Consider the following 23,314-nt stretch of genomic DNA (forward strand, 5'->3'; position numbering starts at 1 on the left):
TCAACAGAGTAAAAGGATGTCTCTTTAGGGAGGAGAAATCTGTGGAAATCATTGCCACAGACAGTTGTTGAGGCCATCATTGTGTATGTTTAATGTGAACCTTGGTAGGTTCTTAATTAGTAAGGATGTCCAAGTTTATGGGAAGAAGTTAGGAGAATGGGGTTGAGAGGGATATTAAAGCAACCATGATGGAATGATGGAACAAAGCTTAATTCTGTCTTTTGTTCGTATTTGTCTCACGATTATGGCTAATTGAGAAGTTGCATAATTAGAACAATTTTCAGATTGTCATAGTATTTATTATCTTAAGTATGTCATCATTAAATAAATTAGTGACAAATTCTAAAATGGGAGAGGAAAGGAGGGGAGTAGAACCTTGTACTGCTTAAAATATGCACCATTTTATTTTTCCTTTTGCTACTGCTGTGAAATTATTGGCCCATGGATTCCAACTAGACTTTATCCTTCAGTGGGTTTCTATATCAATGATCAATGATCTGGATGATAATGTGGTAAATTGGATCAGCAAATTTACTGATGATACAAAGATTGGAGGTGTAGTGGACAGTGAGGAAGGTTTTTAAAGCTTGCAGAAGGATTTGGACCAGCTGGAAAAATGGGCTGAAAAATGGCAGATGGAGTTTAATATAGACAAGTGTTAGGTATTGCACTTTGGAAGGACAGACCATGGTAGAACATACAAGGTAAGTGGTAGGGCACTGAGGAGTGCAGTAGAACAGAGGGATCTGGGAATACAGATACAAAATTCCCTAAAAGTGGTGTCACAGGTAGATAGGGTCACAAAGAGAGCTTTTGGTACATTGGCCTTTATAAATCAAAGTATTGAGTATAAGAGTAGGAATATTATGATGAGGTTGTATAAGGCATTGGTGAGGCCGAATTTGGAGTATTGTGTACAGTTTTGGTCACCAAATTACAGGAAGAATATTAATAAGGTTGAAAGAGTGCAGAGAAGGTTTACAAGGATGTTGCCAGGACTTGAGAAACTGAGTTACAGAGAAAGGTTGAATAGGTTAGGACTTTATTCCCTGGAGTGCAGAAGAATGAGGGGAGATTTGATAGAGGTATATAAAATTATGATGGGTATAGATAGAGTGAATGCAAGCAGGCTTTTTCCACTGAGGCTAGGGGAGAAAAAATCCAGAGGACATGGGTTAAGGGTGAAGGGGGAAAAGTTTAAAGGGAACATTATGGGGGGACTTCTTCACACAGAGAGTGGTGGGAGTGTGGAATGAGCTGCCAGGTGAACTGGTAAATGCGGGCTCACTTGTAACATTTAAGAAAAACTTGGACATGTACATGGATGAGAGGTGTATGGAGGGATATAGTCCAGGTGCAGGTCAGTGGGACTAGGCAGAAAAATGGTTCGGCACAGCCAAGAAGGGCCAAAAGGCCTGTTTCTGTGCTGTAATGTTCTATGGTTCTATGGGTTGAGGGAGGAGGGCTGGGATGCATCAGCTGTCAGACCCAGCTAGAGGGGGCTAATCTAGAGAACCGCAGAGAGGGAAGGGTGGAGGTGGATGACTAATGGAGCCTGTCAGTTAAGGCTTCAGGTGGCGTAAGGCTTCTTCAATCAGCTGGGAAAACACTTTTCACGGCCCACACGGAGAACTGAGCTTGTGGAGCTAGCAGCTCAGACCACCCTTTTATTACCAAGTTTCCAGAATTCCTTGTCGTGGCAAGTTAGGTGGCACGGTAGCATAATGCTGTTGCAGCACCAGTGACCACATAAGTTTCTTGTGGGTGCTGTGGTTTCTTCCCACATTCCAAACATGTACGGGTTAGGGTTAGTAAATTATAGGCACGCTACGATGGTGCCAGAAGCATGGTGACACTTGCGAACTGCCCCCAGCACATCCTTGGACTGCGTTAGTCATTGACACAAGCAACATATTTCACTGTATGTTTCAATATACATGTGATAAATAAAGCTATCCTTTACTTTTGTTTTTTATCTTTAATTCGCCAGTGCAGGCCCAGTAAGCTAGACGGACCTGGTACCATGCTGTATCTGTAAAATAATATTAAAAAAGAGACCTGGACATCCAAATCTTTGTTTTCAAGTTTCAACCCTCTAATCTGACCCCAAGCTTCTACTCTGTAACGTCACTCGCACAGATATTACTGAATAGATTTGCTTTGGAAGGCAACAGTAGTGAAATTGTTTCCTGTGAGATCGGTTAAATGAAACTGTCAAGAAGAAAATGTAATTATCCTTTCCTTTATACATTTTTCAGTGTTGTTTTATGATACAACATGCAACTGAGTTTGAAATCATGAGAACCTTCATCAGGTCTATAATACAAAAGAACAAAAAAATCCTTAAACCTCATTTATCTTTCCCGCTTTTTAGTGAGATTATGACGGATTGCAAGACTTAAAGCAATAGTGAAACTTTCAGGCAAGGAACTAAATATGTAACAATCCTAATATGCAAACTTCCCACTGGCCCAGTGAATGCCTTATATTGGTCAGAGTCTGTGGATTTCCCATTGGCCTAATTAGCGCTGCAGAACTTGATTTAATGCAACTCATGCTCATGCCCAAAGGGGAGGACGTTGTTATTTTTGTCGACTTAACTGTCCCAGTTGGATGTGGAAGATTATTCAAGGCATCATGATCAACAATCAGAAGGATCCAAAAATAGCGATGTGGGTAGAAATACAACTGTTTGGATCAAACTATTGATTTTTAACTTACAAGTTTATTTTCTTCTGGTTGTTATCTTGGAATCCAAATGTGCTCAATATCCAATGTGAAATGTAGTGGCAATTCATTTTACCAACTCGCTGTTGGTTATGTTTTGTAACTCCAGACACTAAATGAAAAAAAATACAGAAGCCGGGAGATGTTGGTCCCTTAGTTTTTCTTTGGTGAGACGCTCCCATATGATGTAGTGGTGTAATGATGTATGCCATTCACGTACCTCTCACATATAGCACAAAATGAATTATGTAAACAAAAACTGCTTAATCAAATAATATATTTACAATACTCATGTATTACTGAAATATTGAATACACTACAGCTGTTTCTCTCTTATCTCTAGGGTATCGTACTATTTTAGATGCCATGAAGTCCTTTGTAAATGATTCTTACAGAAAGCAAAAAGGATTCTTCATTGATATTGAGGTAAAATCCAAAGCACTGATACTCATTTTCATTTTGAGATGTTTATGTTGTGATGTTACCAGTTTTTAAAGTAGTTTCCCATATCTGGGGATTTTGGAGTTAATATGGTATTATACTGTACAAAGTATTGATATGTTGACTGCTTCTGGAATAAAAATATGCTTTTATTTTGTATTTTTGTGTTTTAAGGATTTGAAGACTTGTCCTAAGACAAAACAACTGTGTAAGCAAACCTACATGAACAAAATTGCACCTTGTACTGATCAAGCAAAGAGCACAGCCAACTTACTTTTCTCAAAGAATAATATAAGTTGGTACCAGCCGACTGCACTAACAGAATTGTATCTGTTATTGACAGAGCATTCCAGGGAAGCCATCAAACTTGTACAGGGAGATACTGCTAAAGGTACTACAAGGATACAAATTGTACAGTTGCAAAACACTGGTTCTGTCTTTAGAATCAAGTTTAATATCACCAGTAAATGTCATGATTTTTTTTGCGATAGCAGTAAAGTGCAGTACATAAAAAACTATAAATTGCAATAAGAAATGTATATGAAATTAAATAAGTAATATAAAAAGAGAGTAAAAAATATCGAGGTAGTGTATGTACATGAGTTCGTTGTCCATTCTGAAATCTGTTGGTGGTGTGGAAGAAGCTGTTCCTAAAGCATTGAGTGTGTGTCTTGAGGCTCCTGTATCACCTCCCCGATTGTAGCAATGAGAAGAGGGCATGTCCTGGGTGATGTGTTTTCTAAATGATGGATGCTGACTTTTTGAGGCATCGCCTTTTAAAGATGTCCTCCATGCTGGGGTGGCTAGTGCCAGTGATGCAGTTGGCTGAGTTTGCAAGTTTACATTTCATAATTTACTGGCTCAAAGAAAAATATACTGTAGACAAGATATCAGTGAGAGCTTATTTGCCCATAAGTATATTTTTAGTAAATTTCTCCTCTGTCCTTACAAAAAAAAAGTAGGAGGCCATTTGGACCACTGAGTTGATGCCAGCTCTCAGAGTATTCACATCAGCCCCCTTTCTCCACTTATTTCCGTGAAACTGTTTCTATTGTACATCCTGTCATCACCTCTCTGGTACTCCTGCCTCTCACCAGTAGGGAGCGTCAAGAATCAGAGGGCACAGACTCAGAAAAGAAGGAAGTATATTTAGAACAGAGATGAGGAGGAACTTCTTCAGGTACAGGGTGGTGAATCTGCGACATTCATTGCGACAGTTAGCCACGGAGACCAAGTCATTGGGTGTATTTAAAGCTGAGATTGATAGGTTCTTGGTTAGTAATGTTTTCAAATCTTGTGTGGAGAAGGCAAAAGAATGGAATGAAAAGGAAAATAAATCAACCATGGTCAAATGGCAGAGCAGACTGGATGGACTGAATGGCCTAATTCTGCTGCTGTGTCTTATGGTCTTATTAGAACCAACACAAGACGCAATTTACAGTAACCCATTAAGCTACAAGTCAGCACATTATTTTGGAGAAAACTAGAGTAAATGTTGAAGACCTATATGGTCGTAGGGAGAATGTGGAAATTGCACACAGACAGAACTGGAAGTGCTGAGGCAGTGAGGCAATATCAGACCTCTTATTTCACCAGGCATGGGTTGACAATTTCTCCTCACCACAGCCCAGCCCAACCCATCACCAATCCCCACAGGCAGTAAAAACCATTTGTTTTACATAACTTAAAATTGTTACAGGAATGAACCACATAAAGTATATGTATACGAGCAAACACACAAAAATGCTGGAGGAGCTCAGTACATCAGGCACCATCCATGGAGGGAAATATATATTTGACGTTTCAGGCTGAGACCCAGTGTCAAGGCTGGAAAAGGAGCATGAATTAAGAAATTGGGAGGTGGTAGGTCAAAGTGATAAGGGGCTGAAGGAAAAGAAAAGGAGATTGGACCATGGGAGAAAGGGAAGGAGAAGAGCGATGGGCAAGTGAGAAGTAAAGAGGTGAGAGAGGAAGCCAGAATGGGAAATGGAAAAAGAGGGAAAGAGGGAAGGAGAAAAGGGAGTATAAATTACTAGAAGTTAGAAAAATTACTGTTCACGCCATCAGATTCAAGGTATTATCAAAGTACGTGTATGTCACCATCATTGAGTTGTAGTGAGTGATCTATGCTGATGGTTGTAAGATAATAACTGCTCCTGAACCTGGTGATGAAGGATCTAAGGCTCCTGTACCTCTCTCCCAATGGCAGTAATAAGAAGAGAGTGTGACCTGAATGCTGAAGGTCCTTGATAACGAATGGATCCTCCCCCTGCCTTCTTACTCTGACCTTATTTCTTTTTTCCATTCCTGATGAAGGGCCTTGGCCTGAAACATCAGCTGTTTACTCCTTTCCATAGGCTGCCTGGCCTGCTGAGCTTCCTCCTGAATTTTGTGTGTACTGTTTTCATCTCCAGCATCTGCAGATTTTCTCTTGTTTATAAATAGGAAGGGCTTATTTTCTTTGCTCAAAAGCCTATGGATAGGAGGTTTGAAGTACTTGGCAAGAGTATTATCAGTGAGATGAGGAAAATAGAGCTTTACCTAAACTTGGTAGGGGTGCAAGAAACAGAAAAGCTGGAGGGTGGGAATATTCTGGGCAGCATGGTGGTTTGGTGGTTAGTGCGTTGTTTTATGGAGCCTTTCATCACTGATTGGCATTCTTCCCATGACTGTGTGGGTTTCCTCCAGATGCTCAAGTTTCCTCCCACATTACATATACGTACCGGTTAGGGTTAGTGAGCTGTGGGCGTATCACGTTGTGAAGCATGGCAACACTTGTGGGCTGCCTGCAGCATATCCTCACTAATTTGATTTGAACCAAAGGACGCACTTCACTGTATATTTCAGTGTTTTCATGTAAAATGTGACAAATAAAGCTAATCAATAACCAATCAATAAGGACAAGAAAGTCTGCAGATACTGAAAATCCAAATCCAAGTCAATAGTGTTCTTTTCAGCTGTCCTGTACTCAGGTCAAATAGCCTCCTACAGTATAAGGTTTCTGTTTTTCTGTTTTCTCTGAAGTTCATTAAGTTCGCAAACATTTACTGCTATTTGGCAATAAAAATCAGCTGGGGTTTATTAACATCTGCACAAATTCACAAGTGCAGAGGTGCAGTGAAAAACTTACAGCATCATCACGCACACATAGCATCACATGAGTAGCCTTACCTATCAACTTCCACTTTAAATAGGTAAATATAGCGGGAGCAAAGGATGTTTGGAAAGGCGGGGGTGGAGTGCTGCGGGAGTGTGGGACATGTGGCAGATGAGTGCTGGAGGCAGGGGATGGTGTGGGTGCAGACACACCCCGCTTTGAAACACCAGGCAAGGTCATTTGATTCCAAACAATTGGTTTATTGATCAATACAGGAAGTCTCTGGTGTTTCCCTCTCCCGTTCCTTTTTGCCAGCCATGATTCCCCTCTCCCAGCCCTTTCCCACTCTCAGTCCACAATAGAGATCAATAGAAGTTTATCATCACTCACATATGTCATGAAATTTGTTTTGTTTTGCAACAGTACAGTGCAATACATAAAATTACTACAGTATGGTGCAAAAGTCTTCGGTACTCTACCTATAGTATATGTGCCTAAGACTTTTGCACAGTACAGTACCTCCTGCCTAATAGTAGCTGTGAGAAGATGGCATGACCTGTATGGTGGGGATCTTCGATAATGGATGTTGCTTTCTTGAAGCAGTGCCCACCAGATGGAGGGCAGTTACCATTCATTAAAATTCAGCGACCATATCTTGGTGTGCTGATGATGCTGACTTCTATTTCAAGCTCTGCTTTGCACCATTTTATTGACTCCAGTCATTCTGGTTAGCTGACAATGTTGCAGGAGCAGAAATGTTTTTCAGCTCAATGAAAGGAAGATAGGTATTGATCTTTTGTTCTCTGCTGAAATCAGAGCTGTATGGCTGCCAATCCTATTGCAGATCATCAGTGCTAATATCTCTGTGGCTGAACTACACATTTCCAGACTATTGTTTGACTTTAAATTCCTTAGAGTATTTCATACTATTAGAGGGTTTAGAAATCCGTGTTGGTAGCAGTGTTTAGTAAAATTGGTGATGAGCTTAGTCAGCACATGTTCTCCATTCTTGGGATAATATTACAGTGACAGCTGCTTCTGACCTTGCCAGAAATCTAGATTCAAGTGAGAGACTCAGTCACATTTAATTATAGATACTTCGCTAATGAGGAGGGAAAGAAGTCTGGAGATGCCTCAAGTTAAATCTGTGTTATCCTAACGACAACCCTTTTGATATTATTTGCTCTAAATATGACCTTGTAGAAACTGACAAGGAAGCTGATTATCTGATGTAATTCAGACTCTTTAATTGCTTTGCTGGCATTGGAGAGGGTCCAGAGAAGGTTCTGGAGAAGGATCCCAGGACTGGAAGTATTAGTGTATGAGGAGTGTTTGATAGTTCTGGGCCAGTACTCACTGGAGTTTAGAAGGATGACAGAGGATCTCATTGAAACCTATCGAATATTGAAAGTGGTTATGGAGAGGATATTTTCTATAGTGGGGGATGTTATGTTTTATAACTCCAAAACGTACTATGTAGGCACCTACGCTCCGTATGCTAGAAAAGGCGAGATCTCCCAGTAGCCACCCATTTTAATTTCACCCCATTCCCATTCCAATATGTCAATCCATGGCACCTTCTACTGTCGTGATGAGACACACTCAGGTTGGAGGAACACCTTATGTTCCATTTGGGTAGCCTCCAGCCTGATGGCATGACCATTGATTTCTTGAACTTACGGTACTGCCCCCCACTCCACCATTCTCCATTCCCTTTTCCCTCTTTCACCTTGCCTGCCCATTGCCTCCCTCTGGTGATCCTCCCCCTTTTCTTTCTTCAATGGCCTTCTGGCCTCTCCTATTAGATTCCCTCCTTCTCCAACCCCGTATCTCTTTCACCCGTCAACTTCCTAGCACTTTGCTTCACCCCGCCCCTCCAGATTTCACCTATCACCTTGTATTTCTCTCTCTCTTCCCCCCCACCTTTTAACTCAGACTCCTCATTTTTTATTTTCCAGTCCTGCCAAAGGATTTCGACCCAAAACGTCGGCTGTACTCTTTTCCATAGATGCTGCCTAGCCTGTTGAGTTCCTCCAGCATTTTGTGTGTGTTGCTTGGATTTCCAGTGTCTGCAGATTTTCTCCTGTTTGTGATAACTTGTGTGCATTTAGTTTTTACTTTAGTGAGGCACGTACTTATGACATGGTAGCATAATGATGTATGCCATTCATGTACAGTATCTTTACATATAACCTGTAATGAATTATGTAAACAGCAAAGAATGTTTAATCAAACAATGCATTTACAATGTTACTGAAATATTAAATACACAACAGGGGAGTTTAGGACCAAAGGGCACAGCCTCAGGATATAGGACCTCAGTAAGCCAGTCAGCATCTATGGAGAGAACCAGACAATTGACACTTCAGACCAAGACCTTTCATTATGAGTACTGATGAAGGGTTTCAGCCTGAAACATTCTCTTTTTAATTCCCCTCTATTAGTACTGCCTGATTTGTTGAGTTCCTCCACCATTTTGTGTGTGTTGCTCAAGACTTCTAGCATCTGCAGAGTCTCTTGTGTTCATGGTTTGCTGGCTCTACTGTTTTCCCAACATTTCTTTCTGAAAGGCTAACAATTACATAACATTGAGTAAATGTTTGTTCTGATAATTTTCTCATAGGTGTTTACAAGAAAGATGGACCTTATCAAGTTTTCATTGACGTGAAAGGCATCCCTGACCTTTACATGGTCACAATGGGACCAAATGGCTTGAAGGTGTTTTCCAATGTTAGCCTGAGTTCACTGATTGCCTACCTGCAACAATATTCAGACCAATCGCCATCCTATACCGTTATTGCGAGTCACCTGCTGAAGATTGCTAATGGACCTGTGAGGAATGTAAGTACTTGTGTTAATCAAAGTATTTGTGTGCTTAACAAGAAGTGCTCTTCCTTTGTAAGTTAGCCATCTATTTGCCATCTACTTTGAAACAGCAAGTTGAACTACAGCTGGCCAATGAGCAAAAAATGAATAACTTTTGTTTCTGGTTTCAAAGTTTTACATTGATGCTTTTATTTAGGTCAGGCAGCATCTGCGGGAAGAGAAAGAATTAACGTTTTGGGCCAATGACCCTTCATCTTTCACATCAATGAATGAGTATGGCAACTAATCAATAACTAATCAATAAAATCAAAATTCTTCATTTGCGTCTTTTTCTTTAAATCACACTCTTTCAAATTCCAGTTATGCCTCCAAAGGTGTGTAGCCCCCCCGGCCAACCTCAGGGTCGCTCGACTTGCTGTCGTCTAGGGAAACAGCCCTCGGCCCCGCCAAACTGGGTAGTTAGTTTGTGTGGATGCTGTGTGATGTACCCCACCCCGCTCAAATAACAGACAATACACCAGAAATGATTAAATGATTTACAGTTTATAGATATTACTGGAACTATATAATTAAGAGAGAATAAAATACAAAAGGAAAATAAAAGGCGCCACACTTGTCAAAGTTCAGTCTCTTCGTGCACAAACAGTTGGAGCTCAGGACCATTCTTCTTCACCCTGCGACCCCTCGGACCAACTCGACCGGCCGCCTGGGACCAATGACGGTGGTCCACCAGACGTTCCACATGAGTCCATCTCCGTCTCCTCACCGAATGCCCTCCTCAGGGTCCGACCCCGTTAGCGGACATCATAGCACCTGGTCCATCCTCTGTCTTGCTCTCCCGCCTTCTGCCCCAAAACCCCGCACACACAGTATCTTCAAATACACCAAAAACATAACAACTATCCCTATTGGCTCGTAACATATTCTTATCACACTCTAACCCAAAACAAGCTGCTAGCACAAAAACTTTCTCAGCGTTTAACATAACAAAGAAGCATTCCCAAGTATAACATAACGAAGCCATTTTAATGAGCCTACGCAGTAACATAAGAGACAAAACTCCCTTACAGGTGAAAAACTTGTGGACTTTTTGGTCTGCACAGTTTGAAGGTTCCAGCAATCTCCTCTCTTGCCTCTCTCAGTATCATGGGAAAGGTCGCATCAGGCCCTGTTCTTCAAAAGGCCCAACTGTCCTTCTCCTTGATGGCATCATGGTCTAGAATATCAGCATACCCCTATCTGATTTCATGTTCCTCCACCTTCTCCTTGGTGACTAACGATGCAAAGTACTCATTTCAGAATCAGGTTTAATATCACCAACATATGTCATGAAGTTTGTTAACTTTGTGGCAGCAGCACAATGCAATATATAATAATGGAGGAAAAAAACTGAATTAAAGTAAGTTTATAAATTAACTAGTTAAATTAAATAAGTAGTGCAAAAAAAAGAGAAAAAGTACTGAGGTAGTGTTCATGGATTCAATGTCCATTCAGAAATTGTATGGATGGAAAAGGGGAAGAAGCTGTTCTTGAATCATTGAGTGTGTGCTTTCAGGCTTCTGTACCTTGTTCCTGATGGTAGCAATGAGAAGAGGGCATGTTTTGGGTGATGAGGGTCCTTAATGACAGATGCTGCCTTTTTGAGACACCACTCTTTGAAGATGTCCTGGATACTACGGAGGTTACTGCCCATGATGGAGATGACTAATTTTACAATTCTCTGCAGCTTACCTTGATCTTGTGCAGTAGCCTTTAGTACCTTGCCCACTAGCTCTGGTTCCAGATGTACAGTATTTTTTTTCTTTTGTCCTTGAGAAAAGAAAGATTATCTTTATTTGTCACATTAATATCGAAACAAACAGTGAAATGCATCATTTGCATCAAATTAACAGGGATTTTTCTAGGGACCACCTGCAAGTGTCACCAGGCTTCTGGTGTTAACAAAGCATGCCCACAGTTTACTAATGCTAATCCATCTGTCTTTGGAATTTGGGAGGAAACTAGAGCACCCGGAGGAAACACACACGGTCACAGAGAGTATGTACAACCTCCTTACAGACAGCGGCAGGAGTCAAACTCCGATCGTTGATCACTGGCACTGTAAAATGATTGCACTAACCACTGTATCCCCCTCTTGTTTTTAATGTGTGTGCAAAATGCTTGGGGTTCTCATTAATCCTTCTTACCAAGGACATTTTGTGGTTTGTTTCAGACCTCTTAATTCACTTAATTGAACTATTTGCTTCCTTTATATTATTCAGGAGCCCTGCCAGTCTTCAGTTTCCTAAACTTTACATGTTTCTTTTTATTTTTTTAAGTAAATGTACATCACCTCTCATCATATAAGGTTCCCAGACCTTGTCATACTTGTCCTTCTCACTCACAGTTACATGTTGGTCCTAAATCCCAACTAGGAGTCCTTTAAGCAACTTCTATATATCTGAGCAACACACACAAAATGCTGGAGGATCTCAGCAGGCCAGGCAGTATGTATGCAAAAGAGTGTAGTCGATGTTTTGAGCCAAGACCATCCTGATGAAGAGTCTTGGCCCAAAATGTCGACTGTACACTTTTCCATAGATGCTGCCTGCTGAGTTCCTCCCGCATTTTGTGTGTGTTGCTTGGATTTACAACATCTGCGGATTTTCTCTTGCTTTCCATTTATCTGATATGGATTTATCCAAAATCAGCTGCTCCTAATCTACTCTCTGCAGTTCATGCCTGGCACTGTTGTAATTAGCCTTCCTCAACCGCCCCCCCCCCGACTCCACTTAGCTCATTGAGTAGGTTTGTCAGATGTAAAAACTCTTTGTCCTGTCATGTAATGTGCACTGTAAATATTATTTTACATTTTCTTTGGCTTTCTTAGTGGTTAGAAGTTGAAAAAGTTTTCATTTGCTTTTGTGTTTCATCTCTGAAAGAAAGATTGTCTTTTGTTCTGAAGCTGCAGTGTTCCTAATCTCAGTTTGTTTATCATTTTATTTTAATTTTCAGCATTAAACAATGGAAGTCCCATTTTGGAAAATAGATATCTTTATATTTTTCCATTGAAAATTATATTTCTAAATAACTTCTAGTATTCCATCTATTTGCCGAACTTTTTGAGGGAAATGGCATAAAATTCCTTGTTGGCTATGAAATCTAGTGGAAAAAATAATCCACATAATGTGATTTCCTCCAACCAATTTAAAAAAGAGACCTGGAACTATTCTGAGAGTAATGTTAGTCATAAATATGACTTTTTTGTTTCATCTTAATAGGCAGGTGGTTGGGCTGGAAACCTGATGATGAAATGGAGGCACCATGAGTTTGTCTCTGATATATTTGTGGTCCTTGAAGCTGCTGGTGCAAAAGTGACTGTTTCAGATGTTGCTGCTGTGAACACTTACACATTAGTGGATTTTCTTGATGTCAACATGCATGACAAGGTATGCTTCTGTAATACAAGAGATTCTGCAGATGCTGAAAATCCAGAGTAATGCAGACAAAATGCTGGAGGAACTCAGCAGGTGAGGTAGAATCTATGGAGAGGAATAAACAGATGACTTTTGGGGGCTGAGACATTTCATCAGGATGAAGAGTCTCAGCCCAAAACGTTGACTGTTTATTCCCCTCTATAGATGCTGCCTGACCTGCTCAACCAGCATTTTGTGTGTGTGCTTCTGTAACCTACTTGTGAATCTATGTTTCCATTGTAACTTTAGTTGTATCTTTTAAAATTATAAGCAAGCAATTTAAAAGATCTAGGTTAAATACCTTTCTGATTGTTGAATAATATCGGTCTTTCTATTAAACATAAGCCTTTTGCCTGTAATATTTATTGAAAGTTTGAAATTGGTCAGACATACAGAAAATCTATCCTAGAAAGTTTACTTGCACGTTTAAGTTAATTGAAATATTTAATTTTTCATTCAATCCTTTACATTTTATTGATTGGCGGTATTTTATTCATATAATGTTATAAATAAGCTCTCTGTATTTATGTGAATATATATATATATATATATACACACACACACACACACACACACACACACACACACACACACACACACATGTCTAATATATATGTCATAAATACATTTTTATTTATATATATATATATATATATATATATATATATATATATATATATTTGTTTGTTTGTTTGTTCGTTTACTTGTTTAGATTAGTGGTCACCAACCTGTCGATCGCAATCGATCGGTCGATCTTTGAGACTTTCCCACTTTCCCAGTAGATCCTGAAAAGAAAATAAATACACAAGTACTGTTGTAATGTGAGCATTATAAAAATAAATAATACTAATTTGGATAATGGTAACGTAGCAATACTTTCGCTACTGAAATGCTGTTTGTAAAGAAAGATTGTTGCTGGGTTGCAGGGTTTTAGTTCTGTTCTTTCTGCTCAGTGCGCATGTGTGTAGCTCCCCGCCATGCACAGCATTTTCAGCGTAGCTTGTGCTGCATCAAAGTGACCAATTACATCAGATAAGAGCAGTGGTCCCCAACTTCCGGGCTGCGGACCAATACGGAGCTGCGAAGAATGCAGTGGTGCAGCGGTAAACGGGACACACCTAGCACATCTTTAAGAAAAAAGCAGAAATTAACAAGCTAATTAATTAGGTGCCGCCCGGCACGTAAATGTTGGCCCAGATCAGAGGCAATTGCCGATTGCGTCACCTCTGATTTGGGCCGACATTTATGTGTTGGGCGGCACCTAATTAATTAGCTTGTTTATTTCTGCTTTTTTCTTAAAGATGTGCTGGGTGCATCCTGGCTACCGCTGCACCACTGCATTCTTCGCGGCAATGTATCGGTCCACGGCCCGGAGGTTGGGGATCACTGGATAAGAGTACAAACTGTCACAAACATCAATATACTGCACTCGCTCATGAAATCTTGATAACATAACGGAGGCTCCACGAAAGAAGGCGAAAACGTACAAATTCCATCCAGAATGGGAAGAGGAATTTCTGTTTACCTTGGTGAAAGACAAGTGTGTATGTATATTGTGCCACCAAACACAAGCACTGACTAAAAGAGGGAATCTGGAGCGGCACCACAACACCAACCACCAGGAATTTAAAGACACCTACCCCCCAAAGAGCGCAATTCGTGCCAGAAAAGTTGAGGAGTTGAAATCAGGGTTGAAGGCCCAGCAATCGTTTTTCACAAAACATGCTGCTCAAAATAAGGCTGCTATTGAAGCATCATTTCGTGTAAGTCATCTTTTGGCTAAACGCTAGAAGCCTTTTACAGATGGTGATTTATTCAAGGAAGCAATGGCCATTACCGCAGAGACTGTTTTTAGTGACTTTAAAAACAAAAATGACATCACAACCTCAATACATAATATATCACTTGGCCCTGCAACAGTGACAAGGAGGGTAGAGTCACTGTCAGAGGACGTGGATTGACAAGTGTTAAAGGACTTGTCTCTCTGTGAATATTTTTCACTACAATTAGATGAATCTCTGGATGTAATGCAAACACCTCAGCTTGTTGTATTTGTCAGAATAGCTTTCCAGGATTTTACGACAAAGGAGGACTTCCTCACTCTTTTGCAATTAAAGGAGAGAACGAGACGTGAGGATATTTACAATGAGTTTAAAAAATATGTCCGTGAAAATGACATTCCCATTCATAAACTGGTGGCAATTACTACTGATGGGGCCCCAGCAATGTGCGGTGTGCACGTTGGTTTTATAGCACTAAAAGTCAGTACCTACTTCGGGTCAACTTATCTATGTGAAATTGCATTTTCACAGATGAAAATTATTAAATCTAAGTACAGGAGCTGTCTTACTGTCAGACACCTCACAGACTGTCTCAGACTGGCTGTCTGTAGTTATGAGCCAAATTTCAGGGATCTAGCAGAAAGAATTCAGCCCCAGTCATCACACTGAGTGCAACAGTCAATTTTTATTCATTTATTTTTCATGTTGAAATAAAATTAAATAATGAAACTTAAAATTAAAGGTGTGAAGTATTGTAATATTCTTAAAGAAAGACAGCTATGGCCTGTTTGATATGCTAGTTACAGTGTTTTCTTGTTTGAATTAATTTGACAAAAGTATTTTGTGTAATTCAAATACAACTAGCTCAAATAAAAGGCCTCAAATTGGAAGTACAATCAAAGCTGTTTTTTCTCTAAACAATTTAGTAGGTAGATCTTGCCTTTCACTAAGGTCAAGGTAGGGGATCTTGGGCTTAAAAAGGTTGGTGACCACTAGACACACACAGACAGGTAATAGATATTGTATAGTACAAGTATAGAGATGGATTTTGCCACTAAAAACAACAATGGTAATCTGTGTTCTTCATTTTATTCAGTTACTTTTGTGTGTAGAAATTCCAAAACTGGAAAAGGGAGAATCGATGAAATCCTATAAGATCATGCCACGAAATCAGGTATTTCTGTTAACTGCCTCTGTTTGCGGAGCATATGCGGATCAAGAGTAAAATGACAAAGAATTCACTACAACCTCAGTCTAGTTCGGAAAAATGCAAGCTTGACTATTTTGATGCCCGTGATGGTAAAGCTGATGTTCAAAAGAATGGCATGTTATAGGAAGGCTGTAGAAGCTTTATAGAGGCTGCCACTGAGATCTATAAGGGTGCTATCTGGATTGGAGGGCATGTCCTATGAGGATAGGGTAAACAAACTAAGAGTAATTCTGTTTGGAGCAAAGCAGGATGAGAGGTGATCTGATAGAGGAGTTCAAGATGATAAGCGGCATAAGTAGTGTGGACAGCCAGGGACTTTTCCCCAGGGCAGAAATGGCTAATATAAGAGTGATTGGAGGAAAGTATAGAGGAGATGCCAAAGGTGGGCTTTTTATACGGAGAGTGGTGGGTGTGTGGAACATGCTGCCAGGATTGGTGGTAGAGACAGATACATACAAAGAGCTAAATACCAGAGGTGAGGTGAGAGTGATGACCCTCGACATCAAGGCAGCACTTGACTGAGTATGGCATCAAAGTGCCCAAGCTAAAATGGAGTCAATGGGAATTAGGGGGGGAGCCCTCCAGCGGTTGGAATCATACCTGACACAAGGGAAGATGGCTTGGTGGTTGGCGGTCAATCATCTCATCCTCAGGACATCACTGCAGGTGTTCCTCAGGGAAATGTCCTAGGATCAACTATCTTCAGCTGCTTCATCAATGACCTTCCTTCCATCATAAGGTCAGAAGTGATGATGTTCACAGATGACTGCACCATTCGTGAAGCAGTTCATACCCAAATGCAGCAGGACCTGGACAATATCCAGGCTTGGGCTGACAAGTGGCAAGTAACATTCGAGCCATGTAAATGCCAGGCAATGACCATCTCCAAGAGAGGCTCTAACCATCGTCCCTTGACTTTCAGTAGCATCATCATCACTGAATCCCCTACTATCAACATCCTGGGGGGTTACCATTGATAGGAAACTGAACTGGTCTAGTCATATAAACACCGTGGCTACTAGAGCAGGTCAAAGGCTAGGAATCCTGATGTGTAACTCACCTCCTGACTCCTAAAGCCTGTCCGTCATCTACAAGGCTCAGGTCAGAAATGTAATGGAATGTTTGCCACTTGCCTGGATGAGAGCAGCTCCATCAACACTCAAGAAGCTCGACATCATCCAGTACAAGGCAGCCCTCTTGATTGGCACCCCTTCCACAAGCATCCAATCCCTCCACCATCGGCAAACCGTTGCAGCAGTGTGTACTATCTACAACATGCACTGCAACAAATCACCAAAGTTCCTAAGACAGAACCTTCCAGAGCCATGACCACTACCATCTAGAAGAACAAAAACAACAGATACCTCGGAACACCACCACTTGGACATCCCCCTTCAAGTCACTCACCATCCTGACTTGGAAGCATATCGCCGTTCCTTCATTGTTGCTGGGTCAAACTCATGAAACTCCCTCCCTAGCAGCACCATGGGTGTACCTACACCTCAGGGACTGCAGCGATTCAAGAAGGCAGCTCATCTCCACCTTCTCAAGGGCAACTAGGGATGGGCAATAAATGCTGGCTTAGCTGGTGACGTCCACATCCTGTAAATGAATAAGTAAAAAATACATTAGAGGCATTTAAACAAACTGGATGATAGAAAAGTGGAGAGCTATGTGGGAGGGAAGGGTAGATTGATCTTGGAGAATGTTAAAAGTTTGGCACAATATTGTGGGCCTGTACTGAGTTGTAGAGTTCTATGTTTACCCACATTAAAGTCTTTTCATTTATATCAGTATTTAGTCCACATTTGACTCATACTAAACCTCTCCTATCCACGTACTTAACTAGATGGCTTCTAAACATTGCTAATGCCGCTATTTCTTAAAGATTAAAAATTAGCTTTATTTGTTATATGTACATTGGTACATACTGTAAAATATGTCATTTGCATCAATGACCAATACAGTCTGCGGATGTGCTGGATGCAGCCTGCAAGTGTTACCATGTTTCCAGTGACGACGTAGCATGTCCACAACTTACTAATCTTAACTTGTACATCTTTGGCGTATGGGAGGAAACCAGAAAACCCAGAGGAAGCCTAGGCAGTCACAGGGGAGATTGTACAAACTCCTCACAGACAACAGTAAGAATGCACCCGGTTCGCTGATAGCTAACATGCTGCAATTGTGCTAATCTTCAAAAAGTTTGATATTCAAAGGACAACAGCTTTAGTTTGTATAGAATCCTAACAATTTGTAAGTTGGTGGGTTAATTGGTCACTGTAAATTGTAAAGAGTTTGTATATTCTCCCATGATCGCATGGGTTTCCTCTGGGTGCTCCAGTTAGTCTTTCGTGGTTTTTGTAAGTCACTCACTTTTCAAGTATCAAAAGCATTTGTTATAGGACTCCCATTCAGATGATTTGTGTTACCCAGGTCCCTAAGGAATCAACTTGTTAATGAACTTCCTACTGGGTATTTGGCTCACTCAAGTCATAGCCAAAGGGTTCTTGTGACCATTGCAACATCACAGATGAGCTTGGATTTCTAAACAAGGAGTGACTTTTGCATTGATAAGACCTGACATAGATTGAGGGACCACATCATCGAGCACTTTTGCTCTACCTGCCACAAAAGCATGATTTCCCAGTAGCTACCACTTTAATTCTACTTCTCATTCCCATTCGCATTGTGGGTTCAGAGACTCATCTACGGCCTTAATGAGGCCACTCTCAGATTGGAGGAGCAGCGCCTCATATTCTGCCAAAGTAGCCTCCAATCTAATGGCATAGGCATTGATTTCTTGAACTTCCAGTGATTTCTCCCCCTCCCCTTCTCTCTTTTGCCATTCCCTATTCTGGCTCCTCTCCTATTCCTTCTCCTAACCGGCACTTCCTCCTTCCCTTACACCCATGGTCCACTGTCCTCTCCTCTCTGATTCCTTCCTTCCTTCTTCTGCCCTTAACCTTTTCCAACTATCACCAGCCAGCCTAATCTTCCCCCTCACCTGCTGTTACCTACCACCTGTCCAGCTTGTACTCCTTCCTCTCCCCTGCCGCCTTCTGGCTACTGCCCCCTTCCTTTCCAGTCCTAATGAAGGGTCTCACACTGAATTGCCAACTGTTTATTCTCCTCCATTGATGCTGCCTGACCTCTGAGTTTCTCCGGCATTTTGGATGTGTTGCTTTGGAGATGCCCTTCAAGGGGTACAAGTTGTAGATAGGATTGTTCTGCAACACTGATGATAAAATAATTTGGATGCTAACATTTACCTTTAATATATAAAAAAAGCATTGGCATTCATCATTAAAATGATTTTGTGGTCACTAAGGATCTGAAGCAATTCAGTGTTCCTAGAAATATGACCAAACTTCTTGCAGCCTAGTTAAATATCTTATTCACAACATTTAATATTTCATATTTTGAAAGAAATTTGCATTCTGTTTCAATTCCAGTCAGTGGCCACTTTATTAGGTACATCTGAACACCGCACTAATGCAAATATGTAATCAGCTAATTTTGTAGCAGCAACTCAATGCATAAACGCATGCAGACTTGGTCAAGGAATTCAGTTGTTACTCAAACCAAGCATCAGAATGGAGAAGAAATATGATCTCAGTGACTTTGACTATGGAATAATTGTTGATGCCAGAGGGGGTGTTTTGAATATTTTGGAAACTGCTGATCTCCTAGGATTTTTATGCACAAGAGTTTCTAGAGTTTACAGAGAATAATATGAAAAAAAAATCCAAAGAGCAGGATTTCTGTGGGCAAAATGCCTTGTGAATGAGAGAGGTCAGAGGAGAAGTTCAAGGTGACAGGAAGGTGACAGTAGCACAAATAACCAGGCATTACAACAATCTGAATGCATAGCACGTTGAACCTTGAAGTGGATGGGCTACAATTACAGGAGACCATGAACATACAGGAGATTGCTAATAAAATGGCCACTGAGTTTATTTATACCTTTGATTGCCCTTTAGCAAAATAATCTTTATTTCTCCCATCATTAGAATGCCCATACCTATGTGAGTGCTGGATTCCGTGTAAAAACAAGAGTTTCCAATAAGAAGCAATTGGTAGAATCTATCTCCATGGTATACACCGGAATTGCTGAGGACTTCATTCACGCTACAGCCACAGAAAAATACCTACAAGGCAAAGACCTCACTTGCAATGATACTTTACAAGGTAAGTGTGTGTATATAAAGGAATTCGGAATCAAAGTTGCATAGTGGTTAGCACAGCACTTTACAGCAGCCAGCAATATGATTGGGATTTGATTCCTGCCCCAGTCTGTAAGGAATTTGTACCTTCTCCCTGTGACCGCGTATGTTTCCTCTGGGTGCTCCAGTTTTCTCCCATATTCCAAAAATGTATGGATTAGGGTTAGTGAGTTTGTGGGCATGCTATGTTAACACTGGAAGATTATGGGAGCATGCCCAGGACTGGAAAATAGTAGTTCTAAGGAAAGTTTTGATAAACTATTTTTTTTTTTGGGGCAGAGGAGTCTTGAGCTGATACTTAATTTATGGCTATACAATTGTGGGGTCCAGGTGGTGTAAGCTGGAAGGATTTCCTTTTACACAAGAGTCAGAAACCAAGGGGGTATGCATTTAAAATAGGAGGAGCAAAAGGGATATAAGAAAAGGTATCTTGAGCCAAAGAGTGATAGATGTCTGGAACTCACTGCAAGGGGTTAGTTAAGGCAAAATTCTGCACCACATTTGAAGAAACTACTTGATGAATATTTCAGCAGTGCTATATTCTTGTGCTAAACAATCATGTACAGGATAAAAATAATTGATTAGCTTTATCTGTCATGTGCACATTGAAAGGTTGAAACACAGAGCAAAAGGTGTTGTTTATGTCAACGACCAACATAGCCCAGGTATGTGCTGGGGGCACCTGCATGTCTCACCATACTTTCAGCACCAACATAGCAAGTCCACAATATGTCCCCTCTTACTAGCCAGTATATATTGAGAATAGATTAGATTAGATTAGATTATGAGGACACGCAGTCCTCTTTCATTGTCATTTAGTAATGCATGTATTAAGAAATGATACAATATTCCTCCGGTGTGATATCACAGAAACACAGGACAGACCAAGACTGAAAAACTAACAAAAACCACATAATTATAACGTATAGTTACAACAGTGCAACAATACCATAACTTGATGTAGATCAGGCCATGGGCACAGTAAAAAAGTTCAAAGTCTCTCGAAAGTCCCACATCTCACACAGATAGGAGAAGGAAGAAAACTTTCTCTGCCATGCCTGACCACAGTCTGACTCTGAGTCGTCCGAAAACTTCGAGCTCCGATCAGCCCTCCGACACCGAGTACCATCTCTGCCGAACGCTTCAGCCCCAGCCTCGGTCGCCAGCAGCAGGCAAAGCCGGGGATTTTGGGGCCTTCCCTCCGGAGATTCTCGATCGCACAGTAGCAATGGCAGCGAACTGGGCATTTCAGAAATGGGAGGGAACTGGAGCACCTGGAGAAAATTTACTATTGATTTCTACTCCAGGGAGCGGGAAGCGCAGAATCAAATATCGCTGTGATGATTGTAGTATCAATTGTTTGGCGACAATAAAGTATAAAGTTTAATCTATGTGATCGTGGGGAGAAGATACAATCTTGCAGACAGTGGCGGAAACTGAACCCAGAGTAGTAATCACTGGTACTGTAAAGAGTTGCACTAATTGCTACACTACTGTCTCCTGTATCATTGTTTTTATGAATTCTAACAGGTATAATTTCTGAGTTTTATATTGCACTAGGCAACTGGGTGACCTGTTGGGGCACCCTTTCAGAGAAAGGTAGTGCAGTCTGGTGTTATATGCTTTGGAAATTAAAGAAGAAAAACTCAGTTTATTAAAGAAGAAAGACGCGTAGCAAGACAAATATAGCTCCTCCTCGTTTAACAAAGGACACTTTTGATGACAACATTTCTGGTTGATCTGCCACCCTTCAAGAATACTCTAACGTTTTAATTTCTTTTTCCTTGGCTTAAGGCCACGTACAGCTGACCATGCTGGAATACCGGTTTCTGCAAATAAACCAACACATTCTCCATGGTTTGGCCTTGCGCCTTGTGTATAGTCATAGCAAAGCTTGACTGTATCGGGAACTGGCTCCGCTGAAGAGGGACATCCTCCCCTTCTGATAAATTGAGAGTAGTTCTTGGGATCATGACAATGTCATTTTTGAACACACCAATGTTTATCTTTGCTACAATGAGATTGTCGTGCAGCTCTTCCACCATCACTCGCATTCCATTGCAAAGCCTTGGTGGATCCAAGTTCCTCATTGAAATAATGGGAGATCCCTTCTTCAATTCCAGTTTATGTGGTGGCAATCCAGAGAGTTTGACCAAAACAAGGAATTCTGTTGGAAAATGAGTGGTGTTAGCTCCTTCACTTATGGCATTGAAGGAACAGAATTCTTTTATGATACCAGGGAAGCGTCTAATGCATGTGAAGTTTATTTTTTGCATCATTTCATTGAGAGAAACCAGGATAGAATTCCTCGAGAACAGTTCTGCAGGATTGTCGAATGTCGGATCAGTGAAATCAATGCATTCTTCCCTAGTTTTTGCTGGCAGAATCATATCTTCAGGTAATTCGGTTTCATCATTTTCATTTTTCTCAATCTTGTCTTCTCCAACATCCAATAAGAACTCAGAATATCATCCTTCTCTCTCACTCAATCGCATGTTTCTCTTCAATTGAAACTTGATGAAGCTTCTCAATAAGTAGGTTTTTTTATGCATGAATTCTCCACATCAGCGTCTTTTCTGCATTTCACAACTGCTGGAAGCTGACGGAAATCGCCAGAGCAAATGGTTAAAATACCCCCGAAGGCCTCATTCTTGCCGCATACATCACGAAGAGTCCGGTCCACGGCTTTGAAGCTCTCCCTCCTAATCATGGGGCACTCATCCCAGACAATAAGCCTCACATTTTGGAGTAAATTTGCAGTATTGGTGATTTTATCGATGTTACAAAGGGCATCTTCATTGACTTTGAGGGGTATTTTGAATCTTGAATGCACTATCCTACCACCAGGCATCAATGTTGCTGCAATACCTGATGATGCTACAGCAATAGCAACACCTCCATCTCCCCTAACTTTAGCGAGGATCAAGCTGATGATAAATGTCTTGCCCGTTCCTCCTGGTGCATCAATGAAAATCATTGAAGAGAGATTCCTTTCCAAGCAGTTGCACACATATTCGTATACTTCTCTTTGCTCATTATTCAAGAGGGTACTCTTTGCCGCATATTCTCGAGTTGATCTTTCCTTTTCTCCTCTGTCCCTTCCTCTCTCCTCCTTCTCTGCCTGTTTTTGTCATTCTGGAGACGTGCAGCCCTTTCATCCTTTGTCTCGTCATCTCTTCTACCATTTGTTCTTTCTCTTTGATCCTGGAGTCGTGTGGCCCTGGCCCGATCCGATTCTTGTTCTCTCCTCCTCCTGTGCCTATTGCTGTCATTTTGGAGACGTGCATGCCTCTCCTCCTCTGTCTCTTCTTCTCTCAGCTTTTTGTCCTGACTCTTTGATCCTGGAGTTGTGTGGCCCTGGCCTCATCCGACTGTTGTTCTCTCCCTCTCCTTGCCGCTTCCCGACGATGTTTGGCGTCATCTCTTGACCATGATGTCCCCCTTCTCTTTCCACGCGACATAATTAGGCTGTCCATTTTTTTTTTACCCTAATGCTTGATAGAAGTTACGAAGCAGTAACATCAAAGCCTCCAGAATGCTGATTTTTCTTG

General features: G+C 41.0%; 1 protein-coding gene across 12 annotated transcripts in view; it reads left to right on the top strand.

The window, feature by feature from the left end:
• The window catches only part of LOC134357228 (xanthine dehydrogenase-like), a 123,871-nt gene that overhangs the window by 32,665 nt on the left and 67,892 nt on the right, over positions 1–23,314 (top strand). For all 12 annotated transcript variants that reach the window (XM_063068549.1, XM_063068539.1, XM_063068546.1 and 9 more), the window contains 6 exons: positions 3,071–3,153; positions 3,343–3,559; positions 8,889–9,106; positions 12,352–12,519; positions 15,424–15,501; positions 19,551–19,728. In XM_063068549.1, the coding sequence (XP_062924619.1) occupies positions 3,071–3,153; positions 3,343–3,559; positions 8,889–9,106; positions 12,352–12,519; positions 15,424–15,501; positions 19,551–19,728 (942 nt within the window). The remainder of the gene's footprint in view (positions 1–3,070; positions 3,154–3,342; positions 3,560–8,888; positions 9,107–12,351; positions 12,520–15,423; positions 15,502–19,550; positions 19,729–23,314) is intronic.

This window comes from Mobula hypostoma, chromosome 16 (genome assembly GCF_963921235.1).
Source record: "Mobula hypostoma chromosome 16, sMobHyp1.1, whole genome shotgun sequence".
Taxonomy (NCBI): domain Eukaryota; kingdom Metazoa; phylum Chordata; class Chondrichthyes; order Myliobatiformes; family Myliobatidae; genus Mobula; species Mobula hypostoma.